Source organism: Pristiophorus japonicus, chromosome 11 (genome assembly GCF_044704955.1).
Source record: "Pristiophorus japonicus isolate sPriJap1 chromosome 11, sPriJap1.hap1, whole genome shotgun sequence".
In the NCBI taxonomy this organism is placed as follows: domain Eukaryota; kingdom Metazoa; phylum Chordata; class Chondrichthyes; family Pristiophoridae; genus Pristiophorus; species Pristiophorus japonicus.
The window spans coordinates 120991909-121004318 of record NC_091987.1 but is presented as its reverse complement, the minus strand read 5'-3'; the positions used below and the strand labels follow the sequence as shown (position 1 = coordinate 121004318).

General features: G+C 41.6%; 1 protein-coding gene across 3 annotated transcripts in view; it reads right to left on the bottom strand.

Annotated features, from left to right (window-relative positions):
* LOC139276247 (uncharacterized) overlaps nucleotides 1-12410 on the bottom strand; it is a 144977-nt gene that overhangs the window by 16107 nt on the left and 116460 nt on the right. For all 3 annotated transcript variants that reach the window (XM_070893956.1, XM_070893953.1, XM_070893954.1), the window contains one exon: nucleotides 1307-1510. In XM_070893956.1, coding sequence (XP_070750057.1) covers nucleotides 1307-1510 — 204 coding nt within the window. The remainder of the gene's footprint in view (nucleotides 1-1306; nucleotides 1511-12410) is intronic.

Sequence of the window (12410 nt, the reverse complement as noted above, 5' to 3'; positions counted from 1 at the left end):
AGACTGGGGGAGTGAGAGAGAGAGACTGGGGGGAGTGAGAGAGAGACTGGGGGGAGTGAGAGAGAGACTGGGGGGAGTGAGAGAGAGAGACTGGGGGAGAGTGAGAGAGAGAGACTGGGGGGAGTGAGAGAGAGAGACTGGGGGGAGTGAGAGAGAGAGACTGGGGGGAGTGAGAGAGAGAGACTGGGGGGAGTGAGAGAGAGAGACTGGGGGGAGAGAGAGAGAGACTGGGGGGGAGAGAGAGAGACTGGGGGGAGAGAGAGAGAGACTGGGGGGAGAGAGAGAGAGAGAGAGAGAGAGACTGGGTAGAGAGAGAGAGAGAGAGGGAGAAACTGGAGAGAGAGAGAAACTGGGGAGAGAGAGAGAAACTGGGAGAGAGAGAGAGAGAGAGAGAGAGAGAGAAAAAGAGCGCGAGAGAGACTGGGCTAGGGAGATTGAGACTCGGGAGGGAGAGGGGGAGGTAGGGAGAGAGAGAGAGGGAGAGAGCGAGAGCGAGAGCGAGACTGGAGGAGGAGGTGAGATTGTGGGGAGAGAGACTGGGGCAAGAGTTTGTATGACAAACTAAAAGCTTTTATTTAATTCTACCAGAAACAAACATGCAGAATAGGCATGTAAATGACAATTAATTTCAATATAGATAAGTGTGAGGCGGTGCATTTTGGCAGGAGAAATAAAGAAGCTACCTATCATTGGAAAATAAGAATTTAAATGGGTTAGAGGTGCAAAGGGATCTCGGGGTATAGCTTCATAAATCATTAAAAGTAGCAATGCAGGTTAGAAAAAGCCATAAAAGTGCAAATAAAGCACTGGGATTCATTTCTAGAGGAATAGAATTCAAACGTTTTGTTAAACCTGTATAGAAACTTGTCAGATGTCTCATCATTTGAGACAGTAAGTTGGCAACATAGCATTCCTGTATATATACTTTTAAGTGATTGCTGTGTAAAAGTTGTTGTAAAATTTCCCATGGATGTAAAGGTCTCGTTCAAAGGAGTTCATGGCTCGCTCAATTCAAAAAATCAGAGGAAACATTGGTCTGCACCCTATCCACCATCCTAAACATCCACTGCATCGGATCTGCGTAGCATTACATTTACCCAATAGGCCTTGAGGGGAGCTTTTCAGTTTTTTTCTGGGTTAATTTCTTACCATTTATAAGAAATCTCATACCACAATGAAGAAATTACACTTACTTAGTATGAATACATTGCAAATATTCATTTTATATACAAAAATCTAAATTATGCCCCCATTTTTAAAAGCTAGAATGAGTATTGGCCAGCAAGATCAGTCGATTGCAGCTCACCTCTAACAGCATTAATCTTATTACAGTCAAGAGGAGCTTTTCCTTTCCGAATTGCTCCGTACACATTACTTCGGAGAAGCACGCTGTCTGGGAAGAGGTGTCTGATGAGGAAACGGGCTGCCAATTCAGGTCGTGCCCTCTGCTTGGCAAGATGGATCACAGAAGCCGGCAATTCCACTTTTCGGTCAGATCTACCGAGGCACTCTGATACAAAAAGGTAGATTATAGAGAGTCAATCAAAGTGTGTACGTGAATAGGCACATTTCCAACCTGTGAATGACTCCTCAGTAAAATTCTCCACACACAATTACAGAGAACGTACTGAATCAGCCTGCAGCATTTTATATAGTCTATTCAAGCCATTCCATTGCCAGCATGCTAACATTTAAATGGACAAATATTGCTTTATAGTCCAGTCAATTAAACTATATGTTTCAAATTAAAGTTTCTAGGTTTGTAGCAACTCAGATTGCTCCTGATAAGCATTTACAATATAAAAAAAAACAGGCAATAAAAGCATGCAAGGTTGGAAGGCAAATAGTTTGACACTTTCCAAACAGTTCCATTATTACAACATGTTCTAAACCGTCCCACAACATATCAAGTGCAATCAGCTGTCAGGTTATTTTTTTCAACTTTGAGTGCTGTGAGGTTTTCTGAGCAACTATAGACAGTGCAATTACTGAAGTAATCTCCCAGGCAAACCTCATGTGTGGTGCAGAGAGCCGTGATCAGTTCGTTGATGGCCAGTGGTCCAAATTAGTCCATCCTCAGTTTCACTGTAATTTCCCCGGTGTATGCACCAGTAAGCTTAGCGCCTGGCGCTCCGCAACATGGTGTGTCTCAATGAAAATTCATTGACACAGGGTTGGTGATGATGTAATTTTATTTTCTGCAGTCCCTGCTACAGCATCTGGCTGATTTGGAGATCACAGTCCTACACGAGAATAGGGGGCGGGGGGGGGGGGAGTCCTGCTTCTCCATGTTTAACTGAGGAGGTACTGTATTCAAAGCAGAACATGTATAAGACAAGGACTGATGCAGCCTATTCTCCCCAATGGGATTGATGGCAAGAATTAAAAGAGGACGAGTGAAATGACTGAGCATTTTCCAGGCTGAGGCAAGTCACCTTTTAAATCAGAAGTTTTCCATCATTAAAATACAGAATTAGTATGATTGAATGTCAGGCACCTGTCCGTGACTTTCAGTAGCAGGAAGTGCCTTATACAAACATTAACTTTAGGATTTGGCATAAACCAAAAATATTTCTTACGTTTTCACTAGAAACTAGTGCAATTGTAGCTATAGGTTACAAAATATCATGCACATACTTCTGAAAGCAGCCAACATGACTCTGAATGAAGAGTCTCTCTTTCAGCACAAGTATGGCTGATAGAGGAATCACACTGTTCAGCCATGAACTCATTGAATGGCGGTGCAGGCTAGAAGGGCCGAATGGCCTACTCCTGCACCTATTTTCTATGTTTCTATGTTTCTACACTGTGGGTAGAAATTCGTGAAAAATAATAAAACTGGTTTTATCTACGACTGAATATTTGCTTTTTGCCAACACTGACCTGAAATTTATTTGTAAGCTTAAAATGTAGCATCTAAATGAACTTGTGTTTTACCTGTCCTGCTTCACTTTGAAAATTCTTCGTTAATGATGCTCTTCGTAGGTGCTCAAAATAATTTATTGCTAAATGTTATTTTCTAGTTTTGGTTGAGCTAATTATTTGATAACCACTAAAGACCCATAATAAAAAAATGTGACTATACGTTACCCACTAATGATCTCAAAGAAACTATTTGAATCCAATGTCTACAATACATTTACTTACATGTAAAATACTTACTTCGGAGACTGGCATTTTAAAATAAACACCTTGAAGTGCTGGCATACAAGAGGAATGGCCACTTGTGTAGGTCTGATCCAAGCAGGAAACGTAAGATTTTCCGTGGTCTTCCATGCCCGAGACCCTGGTGGGCCCCATTTCTGTCCTTTGCCTGACTTGTACTCCATGTGTATCCCAATGTTCAAGTTACTGGGCAATAGGAAGGCCAGAGATGAAGAATTTCCTACCGTGGGAAATCCTTCTACTCAGCCGTGCCCTGTCCAATGTCATGAGCCATGTTTTGGACAGATGGTGATTCTGCCCACCCGAGGAGTACTCTGTCTAGCAGAGTCGTGGCTGAGACCCTTCATTACAGAGCCCCACCAGAATCTGCATCACTGTTGGACTTCCTGCACCTGGCTTCTGTCCCAATTGTCTTATTTCAATTAGAGCAACGTGTTATTTGAATTGAAGTGAAGTTTATCACCAAACTCAATAATTTATGAGGGTTGATCATCCCTGTATAAGCAGATATTCCCTCCTCTTTGTAATGATAAACCTGAAATAATCCATTTGTGACCATCGTACAGTAATTACATATATACACAGAGATTACAGCACAGAGACAAGCCATTCGGCCCAACGTCTATTCTTGTGTTCATGCTCCACACGAGCCTCCTCCCACCCTCCTTCAACTCACCCGATCAACATATTTCTTTCTCCCTCATTTACTTATCTACCTGCATCAATGTTATTCCCTGGTGCCTAGAGTCCATATCCTTCCGACAGGACTTCCTAATTGCTTACTTTTACCTGTAAATGTTTTAAAATTAATTTTAAAAATCCATAAAATAATCAAGATGTGCAACAACAGTATTTGTTCCCCCTTACAGATCTGTAAACTGAACAAAGGATAGTCTGAGCATGCTTTCCTGAGAAGAGAACCAAAGGTTTGATGGGCCTTACACTAAACATCCGTAAGACAAACGTCCTCCACCAGCCTGTCCCCACAGCACAGCACTTCCCCCCCCAGTCATCAAGATCCACGACGCGGCCCTGGACAACGTGGACCACTTCCCATACCTCGGGAACCTCTGATCAACAAGGGCAGACATTGACAATGAGATTCAACACCGCCTCCAGTGCGCCAGTGCAGCCTTCGGCCGCCTGAGGAAAAGAGTGTTTGAAGATCAGGCCCTCAAATCGGCCACCAAGCTCATGGTCGACAGGGCTGTAGTGATACCCGCTCTCCTGTATCGTTCAGAGACATGGACCATATACAGTAGACACCTCAGATCGCTGGAGAAATACCATCAATGATGTCTCCGCAAGATCCTGCAAATCTCCTGGGAGTACAGACGCACCAACGTTAGCGTCCTCGACCAGGCCAAAATCCTCAGCATTGAAATACTGACCACACGCGACCAGCTCCACTGGTCGGGCCACATTGTTTGCATACCTGACACAAGACTCCCAAACCAAGCGCTCTACTCAGAACTCCTTCACGGCAAACGAGCCCAAGGTGGGCAGAGGAAACGTTTCAAGGACACCCTCAAAGTCTCCTTGATAAAATGCAACATCCCCACCGACACCGGGGAGTCCCTGGCCAAAGCCCGCCCTAAATGGAGGAAGTGCATCCGGGAGGGCTCTGGGCACCTCGAGTCTCATCGCCAAGAGCATGCAGAAACCAAGCGGCAAACCAGTCCCACCCTCCCTTTCTCTCATCGACTATCTGTCCCACCTGTGACAGGGACTGTGTCTCTCGTATTGGATTGTTCAGTCACCTAAGAACTCATTTTTAGAATGGAAGCAAGTCTTCCTCGAGACTGCCTATGATGATGATGATGGTTAATAGGTAAATTAGATGTTATTTTAAGCTGCTCAATATTAGAAATACTAAAGACAACATTGATTTGAAGGAAAGTGTCAACATTAATTATTAGTGAGGGGTCAAATTCTTCATGAATGCTGACTTCTTAATGCTCATAGCTGCCTGATGCACACCTATCATTGGCAACAGATCAGACTTTTGAGTTCCCAATATTTCCCTGTGGTTTGCTTTATTTGACATATCAAGTTCTGATAATTTGATTGCTTTTCAAGGCATTTGGTCTGTGACTTGTGTGAATATTTTCAGGTTCTCACCACTGTTTCCATACTGCTCTCACTGATGCTAAATTTGCTTGTTACCAGTCTTGGCCTGTTCTGCAATTTATCTGTACCAGTTCCCTGCTGATAATTTTTGTCCCAGTTTTTCCAGTTTTGTGTGTTCAAGATAAGGATGTCACTGCTGGGAAATGAAGCACCTCATCATTAGAGGCATTGTGTGTCAGCATCAAGAACTCTCAGGTCAAGTACAGCACATTTAGGTTAAAAATAAAGTAGATTCTCATCAGTTTCGATTTCAGAAACACCCCTACTGCATCAGTGAGACATTTTTTCATTTCCTACATCAGCCAACTTACAGACTTGCTGAATGAAATTGCCAATTAAGAGCAGATTTGTGCTGTGACTCAGGCCCACTACAAACTGGGCTGAGACGGCCCAAACTCATTTCTGAACTGTGTGAACACATCTGGCTTGTAATATTGCCTTTCGCAGGATGTTGCTGATTACATTTTGCTGCCTTTCTACATGTTGGCTGATGTTATTGTGAACAGACGTTCCAGTAAGATTAGTCACAGTTGAGACACATTGAAGATGAAATTATACCTTTCATAAATTTGGGTCTCTATTTGTTGTCCTTTGTGAAGAATGATATCTGATATTAAAGTTTGGTGACTAGTTTTCAACCAATCACAGCAGACCATTGATCATCACAATTTGCATCTTAACAGGCAGGAAGTGAGGGGCTCGATCCCAACAGAAACAAGGTTTTCATCAATACATACTGAACAGAATCTTTAAACACGCGAGAAAATACCAACCAAACTGGAGCATTTCACCAATAAATTATTGAATTTAACTGTCCAAGAAGTACTATCCAGGAATGTAGCAATATGCAGCTCTGGCAAACATTCCTTTGTGCAAGACGCAAGACTGGGAGGAGGGTACCTGCTGGGTCAATGACGTGTTCACCATTTATAAAAGGAACAGGAAATCAGGTAGAGATTCCAGGATGTAAAGAAGAAAACCACATTGATGTGCATTTTTAACCCTCTTCCCCACCCTGACCATATCATATGAAATCTACGATTACAACAGTGCTTTGCAAACCAGAGATCTGGAAAACGTATTCCATTTGAGAAATCTGCACAGAAAGGGGTTGACTTGACAGTGGAAAAGATGCAGAATCTTCTGTCACTGTGCTGAAATGTGCAGCAGTATGAGCTGTATTTCCTCATAATACTAATAGATATAAACTCCAGAACACTAAAGATAGGCTTTGGATTATGAACAAACTCTTGGAAATTATTATTTTGGCTTCCTCGCTGGCTCAGTGGGCAAACCAACTTCCTGATGTGATGTTAAAGGTTAGATAGGTGACAGTTTGGTCAGTGGTGAATCTGCTGATCCAAAAGGTAGGTGAGAGTGAGTGAGTGAGTGAGTGAGTCCCAGTATTTGATATAGTTTGTCCCAGAGAGTAGTAAGACGGCACTAAAATGCTGAAAATTTTAGTTTTGTGATTTATTAATGTATATGGACTCAGATATAGATGAAAATAAAAAGGTCACCTTGCACTTTCCCCATATTTACATTTTCTACTACCTACACAACTATACACATGCATTCTTCTAACTGACACGTAATGAAATGCCCTTGTGACATCTAATGACTTGCTTGATCACAACTTTTCTGCAATATAAACACCTGTATACCAAGTTGCAGCATATTCCTAAATGACCTGTTATTCCATTATTTAATACCATGCACCAACTGCAAGCATGAGGAACATTACAGATGGTTTCTTAATTTCTTAATATAGTGGCCTTTAAAATACTTCTCGAAAATTTGATTTCATTGCATGCAGCATCTATGTTTACCAATACTTTGTACATAAAGCATATTATTTTATGTAAAGTGCTACTGGATGGAATGATAGTAACTATCAATGCACCTGGTTCTGACAACGCATTTCTGTAATGTTATTCTTGTGTAAGAACATCTTTGCTCGACAGTCCCTGCACTGGTGCTTTGATCTGGATTACTTTGTACTACATGTTTTCAGCAGAGCAACTATCATTAGGGGATCCACAAGGAAGAGGTTTTGGGAAGGTGGCGATTAGAAAGAATGATCAGTGTGCTCATCAGAACTGACAAAAGGTCATTGACCTGAAATGTTAACTCTGTTTCTATCTCCACAGATGCTGCCTGACCTGCTAAGTATTTCCAGCATTTTCTGTTTTATTTCGGATTTCTAGCATTTGCAGTATTTTGCTTTTATATTAATATTTTAAGCTATATTGGACATTATGTACACAGAAGGCACACTTTGTCTTTGGCAACAAGTTAACATTTCATGACAACATAATATATTTTTTTGTACTTTACTATTTTCTTCCAGGGTTTAAAAAAACACAAGAAATTTGGAAAAGCAGGATTACCCACCAAAGATGTTAGAAACATAGAAAATAGGTGCAGGAGTAGGCCATTCGGCCCGTCGAGCCTGCACCACCATTCAATGAGTTCATGGCTGAACATGCAACTTCAGTACCCCATTCCTGCTTTCTCGCCATACCCCTTGATCCCCCGAGTAGTAAGGACTACATCTAACTCCTTTTTGAATATATTTAGTGAATTGGCCTCAACAACTTTCTGTGGTAGAGAATTCCACAGGTTCCCACTCTCCGGGTGAAGAAGTTTCTCCTCATCTCGGTCCTAAATGGCTTATCCCTTATCCTTAGACTGTGACCCCTGGTTCTGGACTTCCCCAACATTGGGAACATTCTTCCTGCATCTAACCTGTCAGAATTTTAAATGTTTCTAGGAGATCCCCTCTCATTCTTCTGAACTCCAGTGAATACAAGCCCAGTTGATCCAGTCTTTCTTGATATGTCAGTCCCGCCATCCCGGGAATCAGTCTGGTGAACCTTCGCTGCACTCCCTCAATAGCAAGAATGTCCTTCCTCAAGTTAGGAGACCAAAACTGTACACAATACTCCAGGTACGGCCTCACCAAAGCCCTGTACAACTGTAGTAACACCTCCCTGCCCCTGTACTCAAATCCCCTCGCTATGAAGGCCAACATGCCATTTGCCTTCTTAACTGCTTGCTGTACCTTCAATGACTGATGTACCATGACACTCAGGTCTCGTTGCACCTCCCCTTTTCCTAATCTGTCACCATTCGGATAATAGTCTGTCTCTCTGTTTTTACAACCAAAGTGGATAACCTCACATTTATCCACATTATACTTCATCTGCCATGCATTTGCCCACTCACCTAACCTATCCAAGTCACTCTGCAGCCTCATAGCATCCTCCTCGCAGCTCACACTGCCACCCAACTTAATGTCATCCGCAAATTTGGAGATACTACATTTAATCCCCTCGTCTAAATCATTAATGTACAGTGTAAACAGCTGGAGCCCCAGTACAGAACCTTGCGGTACCCCACTAGTCACTGTCATTCTGAAAAGTACCCATTTACTCCTACTCTTTGCTTCCTGTCTGTCGAAAGCCTTCTGAAAGTTCAAATACACCACATCAACTGGTTCTCCCTTGTCCACTCTACTGGAAACATCCTCAAAAAATTCCTGAAGATTTGTCAAACATGATTTCTCTTTCACAAATCCATGCTGACTTGGACCTATCATGTCACCTCTTTCCAAATTCTAAGTAATTTTCAAGTGTCAGCCTTGGCTCAGTGGTGGCATTATCACTTTTGAGTGAGGTGGTCATGGGTTCAAGCCCTACTCCAAAGACTTCAGCACATAATCCAAGCAGACACTTCAATATAGTATTAAGGGAGTGCTGCACAGTCAGAGGTTCTGTTTTTCCCTGTTGGCCCATTCAGGTGAATGTTATAGATCCTGTCGAAGAAGAGCAGGATGATTCTCCTGATGTCCTGCCCAATGTTGACCCCAGAATCAATACCATAAAAACAGATTATCTGATCATTTATATCACTGCTGTTTGTAGGACCTTGCTGTGCACAAATTGGCTGCTGCATTTGCCTACATTACAACAGTGACTGCACTCCAATAAGTATTTCATTGACTGTGAAGCACTTTGTGATGTCTTGATTACGTGAAAGGCACTATATAAATGCAATTTCTTTCTTTTCCACATCGCCGGGAGGGAAGAATCACTCTGGTTTCTACGTGTAGCAATATCATAAACCCAGATTCAATCTCCAGCACAATTTATTTATTGCTCCAGGTGAAAGCCCAAATGAGGAAGAAGAGTAACCAGGTGTGTGGAGAAATTTGGACTTCAGTGATAAATTACCTTGGTGTCATATTTTGTCTCGAGTATGCTCCTGTGAAACGCCTAGGGATGTTTTTACGGTGTTAAAGGCGGCACATATATGCAAGTTGTAGTTGATATTAACTGGGTGTTTCAATGCTTGCTTTATTTGTTAGGCAACCGTCATTATCTGATGTGACAAATAGTACTTTTCTGCTCAAGTGTTTGTATATAGATTTTATGCAGAACAGAAATTTGCACTAAATGAATAGGTTTAAAATGTTTATTTTTTGATTGGATTGGATACATCATATACACCAAATATGGATATAAAACATGGACAGTCAGCATTTGAACCCAATATCCATGTTGCTGATGCGTTTCCTTGAAAATAAGCTTCAGTCTGCCTCCACCGAAACTACCAGATTCTTGTGCTTTTTGGGGCTGTCCCATCACATTTCATGGATTAGTTTAAATAGAACTTATGGCAACAGATGAGGACTTTGACAGGCTAGGCAACTAACTCAGCTGCTGGAAGTAGAGGACAAATGCGATCGGTTCTAAGGTGGAGAGAGAAGCCGAGGGACAGTGAAGTCTGCTCAGACGCTCCGGGTGTTTGTGCTGCAAGGTTGGGCAGAAAGGGCATTGGGCATGCTGCTGGGAGTGCTGCCTGTATCCCCTCTGCCATCTGATGACTGAGCACTCATGCCTGCAACCAGCTACTCTATCAGAAAAAATTGCTTCAGGAAATATTTTATTCCCCAGTCTTTAATTAGATAGGCAATTAATTGTAACAACAATTTTGAGAAGACTTGAATAGTTTATTAAAAAATATTAAAAACCAACATCTACATACACTTCCTCTCAATTTTATTCCATTTTAAATTCCTATGTCCCCATTTATAATGGGAACTATCGATAAAATGTGTTATTCTGCAATTAGACCCTTCCACCTGTGATGGTTCTGCAGTTAAAAGTGAAGTTGGTCAGAAAATTAACCCTTAGAGGACCACTGGGAAAATGCTGGGAAGTGTTAAATAAATATTGGTCATTCCATATTCTTTGAGATGAAAGATCTTGTATTAAACTGCAGTATTCACCAACGCATTTCAAAGTGTCAAGTGGAATCCAAACAATCCGTGTAGTGGCTGGGACGCCACAAAAGTTAGTTGACCTCACCCACAACTGTGGTTCCTGCTGCAAATTTCACTGAAATCAAAGAGAACCTGTGATTTCTTCAGTGATACCAGAGCACCCATGCTGGAAAGTAGCAACAGATTTCCTTTGAAAAATGTGGAAATCATATAGATGTTATATACAACTGCATCTAATGTGACTAAGCATCTAAAATCCATTATTGCTTGACATGACATTCCTGAACAAGATACATCAAACAGACCTACTTTGCCAAATTTACAGCTGGATTGAGTTTAACTATATTACAAGCAATCTGAAATGCTTGCAAAGCAGTGGAGAAACAAAGTGAGTGGTACAGACAGTGAAAAATTTGTTGAATAAAACAGGTGATCCCTATCTGGCTCCGATAGCATAGTGAGCTACAGGTTACAAATTGGGTATAGACCAGCAGAAATTATCAATAGGAAATTGAGAACAACATTGCCAATGTACCTGCAAGAAGCCACAACTGAAAATGGTGTCAGAGATTAAAAGAATCAAACCAGAGCAATTTGTTACAACTCACAATACTGTGCACGAAAATCCTGAAATAATTCAATCAGGCCATCATACCCGAAACGAAGTACCAAGTCTCAGCTGGTCAGTGGTCCAGGTAAGACTGTTCACCAAAACACAAAGCTTACTTCAACTCAAGGAATTAAATCTAAATAAGATCAAGCTGAAGGATTAGCTAGCCAGTAAGAAACATTTGTATCGCAATCATAGGCTACTAATCCTGAGACTTCTTGTCCCAGTGCACTGATGTTCAGTCAGAAGTTGCCATCAGAACCAATTGCCCAAGCTCCTGCCTCACCATTGACACCTTGGATGACAATTCAAGGTGATCTAAATTGGGATGAATCCAAAGCACTTACTGTTAAGTGCGCTTACCCGGCTCAGTCTTCAAACAGCACAATGAATGCAGATCTACTCTGAGAAATGTGGAAATCATAAAGCTGTCACACATGACTGCATATCTTCTGATACACATCCATCAACTTTTCCCTTATGGGAAGAAGACAGGTGAAATAACTTGAGATTTTTGGCCATGGATATATTGGCTAATCCATGATCTGATGTGTTGCTTGAGCTTTTGAAGTCTGCTCTTTTGACCTTTAGCTGCAAAGAGGTGGAAGACACGGATCATAACCATCAGTCAGAGTAAAGACCTTCCTGTATTTTATGCAACTTTTAAGCAGGAACCAGCAGAAATTTTATAGAACAAATTTACGATTCCTTATATGCAGCTGATAATGAATCTTGCTGAAAGTGCAAAAAAAACATGACACTATTAAATATGTTTTCATGTGACAGGAATGGCATAAACTGAACTAGAATCAACATTGATAGAAACAAAGCTATCAACTGATATTATTGGAGTGCACAATTCTGCAGGGGAATGAATTGTCCTGTAGAAGACAGTACAACTGCTCCTAAATGGAGAGGCACACTAAAAACTTCCTTCAAGAGAGGCTTTAACTTCAGAATCATACCCAATGATGTGGATAAATACATTTATAAAAATTACACACTGTTAGGCTAATGTCAAAGGAGAATTTAGTTGTTCTGAGGGAAGCTGGATTTAATGGTTCTAAATCCAGCCTTGCTTTAAATCTCTCCATGGTCCCACCCTCCCTTATCTGTAACCTCCTCCAGCCCTATAACTACCCCCCCCCCCCCCCCCCTCCACCTACAAACTCTGTTTCTCGGACTATGGCCTCTTATACATTTAACCCTCCCCCACCT